A 6,413-nucleotide genomic window follows, 5' to 3' on the forward strand; every position below is an offset into this window, starting at 1 on the left:
TGTGAGGCAAATTGTGATTTGTGATATTGGGCTTTATAAATAAAATTGATTGATTGATTGATTGACTTCTGTTTTCACAGGAAATGTACAGTTTGCATACAGTCTCTTTCAAAATAAAAGCACTACGTCGGTACAACAAAGGGAATTTACGTATTTTTCCTTCAACAACACACACACATGGTTGGGTTTAGGAAAAAAAAGAACCGGGTTTGACTTTACAATCTTACAGGAGGTGGACACTGGCCTCCCAGGTGAAAGTCGGTGTTTGTTGGACCCATCCATCACTGCTCTCACCCGCCCTACTCGCACTTCCACCCCCTGAACTTTCGCTGTTGTCCCACCGCGTTTCCCCCTGACGCCAATGGCGCCAATTTCATCGCTGTCACTGACTAATTGTCAGTATTTGACAACTTAGGAGTGAGACCAGGTTGTTCATACGCACCTCCATCATTTACTGCCGCACTTTGTCCTTTGACTCCTCCACCGTCTTCACCTCCTCCAACATTTTCTCCCGGGACCCCTCCGGCAGCACCTGGTCCCCCCTGTTCTCTGAAGAGACCCGCAAACCCGCTTTTCTTCTCTTTCCACTTGTCATCGTCATCGTCGTCATCATGGTCTCTGTCAAAGACCTTTGAGAAGAACCCTTTGTCTTCGTCGTCTTTGTCCTTCTGCATCTCTCTCCACTTGTCGTCATCATTGTCTCTGTCAAAGATCCTCGAGAAGAACCCTTCCTCTTTGTCGTCTTTGTCCCTCTTCCCTTTCTTGTCGTCTTCATCGTCGTCTCTGCCCAAGACCTTTGAGAAGAACCCTTTCTCCTTGTCCTCTTCCTTTTCTTCCATACCCAGAGCGCCCCTCACCTTGTCCTCCACCATGTCTCCTGCAGAACAAACAGCATCACACCATCAGCTCACATGTTTGATTTAGCCTATGTGGAGCACCAGAGGGGTGGAGTTTTTCTCAGGGGGCAAAGACGAGAGAATGTTTGAAAGTCATTTATGAAGTTTGCCTGAAGCTCAGATGAGCTGACTGACTGACATTTAAATGATGTGGAGTATTTGCTGATAACTACCTTTAATGTCAGCTCAGGGCCTTTTCTGAGACTCCTCGTTCGGTCCGACCTTTTCAGTTTGATCAAAACCAACATTACAGTTATGAAACCTCCCTTGCACCAAACGATGAAGAGAGGCTACCCTGGTCCAGATCAATCTGAACCATGGGTCGCTTCATTTCTAATGTCGAAACATGTTTTTGGACAGTTCAGACTCTCGGACTGATACAGGAAGTTCTACAGCTTGGTAGGGTGGTAAGGACAGGTCGTAGGTTCATCGTGTAGAGTTCTGTAGTGTGCTCACATTATTGACGTGAAACCAAAACTAATCAAATATTTACCTTGTCACTAAAACTGGAGCCTTGGGTTAAACATTCAGGCATAAAAAGGCCCTCAGAACTTCTCTCATTAGTAATCATCATTATTCTCAACAAATCGGTCCCTGAAACGTCTTTTTAATTTCCTGTTTTACGCATCAATTTCCTGTGATGGATGCTGTGTTTTTGTGTTCTATCTCATGCCCAACTCCTCATAAGGACCAGCTCCAGTCCCTGATTGGCTGACCGACCAGTTTCACAATACATGATGCATTTCCTGCTGTAAAGCAGGTTTTTTCGCGAAATTTCGGCACCGGTGGCAGAAGGTTATTGCAAAGACTGCAAAGCCACTAAGTAACCTATGTAAATGCTGATAGTCTGATTTTACTGTGGCCACTACCCTGTGCAACCCACATTATTTTCATCATGATATATTTAGGAAAAGATGCTGTCTGTTGCCTCTTTAAGGTACATCTTCACCATGTTTCTTTTTCAAAAACTAACCTCTATAACTTCTCAGTTAACTCAATCTAACTCAATTGTGTAACTGTACGTTGAGGATATAACGTCATACGTTGGGCGCTAATTTGTAGGAACCGTTCAATGAGAATACGTTGAAAAACAAGTGCAATAACAACTGTGTCCAATGCAAGGAGGTGCATTTCTTTACAGAGAGAAACCTGATAGAAACTAGCTGTAGCTACCTGCGCTTGGAACATTACCGGGACAAAAACAGGATCAATACTGCATGGCCACAAATAAGAGAAGATGTTGGTATGCCAGGTATGTAGCATGTTCTGTGAAATATTCAAATAAAAAGATGTATGAACGGCTGAACGAGTCATAATGACGATCTAACTGTATATAGTGTATAACTGTATTTTAGCAGAATAACATTACTCAGATTCACAATGTGTTCAAACTAAATAAACAGGTTATTTTTAATGAGATCAACAGGAAACCGAACTGAAGCTATTTAGCAGCCTGTTAGCTAAGCCAGCACACTGTCATAAGGTCTCCCCGAAATCCACCATAAAAGTTACATTTTTTTCAGCATACTTGGAAGATTCTGGACCAAAATATCACGGGGGGGAGGAGTTTCGCAGGCACATCGAGTATTGCAGAGATTCCCATAGGAATGAATGGACTTCCGGTTGCATCGTCTCCGTACACGTATGTAAGAGGAAATGAGGCGTTTACCTTAATTACGTAACTGTTAAGTGTTAAGTTATTAAGGTTCGGTGTTGGTACAGAAACATGGTGAAAACACCTTAAAATGACTCAAAGTTCACACAAATCTAAACACACCATTCCAGGGGAAAGTCCTGGGTGAAGGTCCAGTTTTTGTGACCAATCCACCACAACAACCTGCGTCCACAAGCACTTGGGACTGCTTCGTTGTTTACCTCCGTCAGCTCATTGGTCACGTGATCACATTCTTTCAAAATACGTGGGATATGTACGAGTTTGGGTGCACTGTTTATCATACAAAAACTTACAACGAATCTGTAAGAACAGTCTGACCGGGGAAGTTTCATGGTGATGACTCAGTATTTGGCCCTGTTCACGTGTTGTGGGACATTTAAACATTTAACTTTTTCTCCACCCTGAAACACATCAGCTCAAACCCTCGTTAAACTTTCCCCTTAGGCTCAGCGTCAACACTTTGAAGAACAAGTTTTGTTGCAAAGTTACTTAAACTCTGACATTCTTTTTATCCAGATATGAATGTGTCTTAGTGTGGACAGTTTACAGAGTTTCTGCCCGACAGCAGCCATGCAAATCAGGACCATGCAAACACAAATCTCCCAGACTTCTTTTTCCTCCACACTTTCACTACTCACCTATTTTTCTTGCCAACCAGTCACCCATCTCTGTCGATCTGTCTGTTGGTCTGTCTGTTGATCAGTGTTTCTGTCTGTGACGAGTGTCCTCAGTGTGTTTTCTGGCAGGTGCAGGTGAGACTGAAGCCCCGTCTCTTTCTGTCGACGCCCATCTCAGGTGTCTCTCTCCTCGTTGGCCATCGAGGCTTCAGGTGTGCCCACACAGGACCGACCGGTTCCACCTGATTAAAGCTTCTCACACTCACACACACACACACACACACACACACACACACACACACACACACACACCATCTCATTAACAGACTGAATCTATGACTTTATGTCCTGTTGGAATAATGTGAGGCGTGTTTGTGTCGCTGCAGCAGAGAGTGAATAAGTATCTTTACTCGAGTACTCAGCCTTAGTGCAGTTTTAAGGTACTTTACTTGAGTATTTCCATTTTCTGCTACTTTATAATTCTACTGAGATATTGCACATTTATCTGACAGCTTCAGTCACTTTACAGATTCAGATTATTAATACAACATATAATCAGTAATATGAGCTCCACCTTCACCAGCTGCAACATCTTAATGCATCAGTAATTATAATACAATGATACAGATTACTCTGCATAATGAGTACTTTGGATACTTTAGGTTTTTTAATGCAGTGATTTTACTTGTATCAGAGTATTTCTGTTGTTACTGCAGTGAAAGATGTGAGTGCTTGTTCCACGTCCGTGCTGTGGCGACGGGAGCTGAAGCTGCAGAGCAGGTTGGTCATGTTGCACTGAGACAATGTGAACAATGCCATGCATGTGTGGTGAGTCCCCGTCCTCCCTTTATCGTGACAAAAAGAAGTGACTCACCAGTGGTGGAGTACATTTACTCACATACTTTAGTATTTTCTTTTCATGCCACTCCTACCTCACTACATTTATGTGACAGCTTCAGTTACTTTACAAATCAAAACATATGAAGAGTTTATCCAGATGAAACCATTTATTTATCGCTCAGTGGACTGAAGTCACTTTTCAGGTAAAATGTTTCAGTGTTCCAGCTTCAGAAACTTTTCCTTTGAATAATGTTAATTATCGTAACGTGTTAGTCATAATGTCGAAGTCTGGACGAGGCAAACATTGAGAAGGTGTCTCTGTAGCAGGTGGAGCTACAGCAGAGACAAACAGGAGGAGATTTAAAACACAGCCATTTCCCAGCTTTACGTCTACACTCACCCTCCCTCTCTGATTCAGTGTGTGTCACGCTTTCCAAGGATATGTGACTTCCGTCTGCAATTAACGTCCAAACATCCACTTAAAGACATGATAATTCTCAGACGAGTGGTCCAGTGATACTCATCTGTACATCCATGAGTTCACTGCAAACTGCTCACAGATCATTCAGCTCACTCTTAACCAAGTTATTCTCTCAGAGACGAGAGTGCTAGTGTGCGTTCACACCTCACCTGTTTGCTTCGGTTGAAACGAACTATTAGTACAGTTCGTTTGGGCTGGTGTCAAAGCTGTCAATCAAACTTTGGTGGGGACTGAACAACTGAACCAAGACCACTCCAAAAAGTTCTCTTGTGGTGAGAAAGCAAACGAAGCAATGACAGGATTTTATTACAGCAGATCTGTGATTTTTACAACAGCTAAACCAAAAATAAATCCATCCGCTGATCCTGAAATCTGTCACAGTGAGGATGATGATGGTGTGGAGGGTTCCCCCTCATACTGAGCTGGTGATGTTGTGGGTCACATGCCACGGTGACCTGTGGTGAATAAAGAATGGCCGTCCTTCATCTGAAAGGAGGTCTGAGTGGCCATGTTGAGTGGGGAAATGCTTTTACATGATTAAAGCTGCCCAAATGAACAGATCATCTGTGGAGTTCAAGCCATCACTACTTTTACTCTTTGGGCACACGGTTATACAGTTTGTTATCATCGTAGAAAATATCCCAGAATAAGTCATAAAAATATAGAGTTATAATTTTCAGTACACACATGAGGGGCTCATATCTATATATTCAAACAAAAGTTTTACAGAACTTCTATTGGTCAAACAGCAGGTGAAAATTTACTGGAGGAGCTGGTCTCCATTAGTTTCAATAGGTTTCAATGCATTTCGAGTTAGTGTGTCTGTTTGCTTCCATTAAACCTCAGATCAAACACACACTCACACGTATGCATGTACACACCATCGTTTTATATTAATATTCTGTCAATGCAATGATTGATTAAGGAATTCATGGCTTCAGCTGGACTTTAAAAAAACTGTTTTTAACTAAACATAAGATTTTACAAACCTTTCTATCGAGTAGAAGTATAATGTGTCATGAAAAGAAAATACTCAAATACAGATTTGAGGTACTTTACTTTTAATTACAGAACTTGAGTAAATGTACTCAGGTACATTCCAGCACCGATCAAATCTGAGCCTGAAGTTTGTACTGAATATTTAGCAAAAGATCAAAACCAACAAAATCAAGACAAACTGCTGTCGATACTATTTAATTAGCATTTGATTAGCATTAGCATTAGCAACCTTCAGCAGAATACAGAAGATAAATTGCACTGGTGTTTTAACATTTAGTTCATATCTTCTCTACCAAAGTTCACAGATTTTGTCAGTATAGAGAATAAAATTTAATTTTCATTTAGAGAAAACAAACATTCCCAATATGTCAAACTCTTTGTCACCCAGCAGGAGCCAGCCATTAACATTTAATTCAACATTTAACTACTACATGTACATGTTTCTTACAGGTATATCACTTTCTATTGATTTGATGTTCAAAAGTTTGGAGGATGTTTCTGGTAGCGTCACGTTTTCTGTGTAAAACTCAAAAACAAATAATTTGAAAGCAACAATGTTCCAGCAGTTTGGGTGAAGTTGCTTCTCTCTGAGGACGCTGCAGGCAGAGCCTCGTTGGACGTGGTCTGCAGGATTACTGGTCAAAGAGATCTCCAAGAGCTGCGGCTGCAGCATCTATCCCTGAGGAAAGTAACAGAAAGACAAGGATAGAGAATATTAAAATTATACCACCAAAGACCAGAATGGACCAAAGAGGAGGATCAGATCGTCCGAACGTCCTAGAATGTCGACAGCAGACACAGGAGGATAACTGGTGTATAATATGTAGACATCGAAGTCCTCTGATTAGGTGGCAACATGTGAAGACCTGGGATGAAAATGTGTTGCAACATGGAAACATGTTGAC

The 6,413-nt window shown here is 41.6% G+C and overlaps 1 protein-coding gene across 1 annotated transcript in view; it reads right to left on the bottom strand.

Moving 5' to 3' along the window:
* Positions 1-3,428, bottom strand: part of LOC126406817 (acidic leucine-rich nuclear phosphoprotein 32 family member B-like) — an 8,562-nt gene extending 5,134 nt beyond the window's left edge. The window contains exons 1-2 of the mRNA XM_050071332.1: positions 3,210-3,428; positions 443-877 (exon numbers count right to left, since the gene is read on the bottom strand). Coding sequence (XP_049927289.1) covers positions 443-877; positions 3,210-3,237 — 463 coding nt within the window. The 5' untranslated portion in view covers positions 3,238-3,428. The remainder of the gene's footprint in view (positions 1-442; positions 878-3,209) is intronic.
* Positions 3,429-6,413: the final 2,985 nt, after the last annotated feature.

The sequence above is a fragment of the Epinephelus moara genome, chromosome 19 (assembly GCF_006386435.1).
Source record: "Epinephelus moara isolate mb chromosome 19, YSFRI_EMoa_1.0, whole genome shotgun sequence".
Taxonomy (NCBI): Eukaryota; Metazoa; Chordata; class Actinopteri; order Perciformes; family Serranidae; genus Epinephelus; species Epinephelus moara.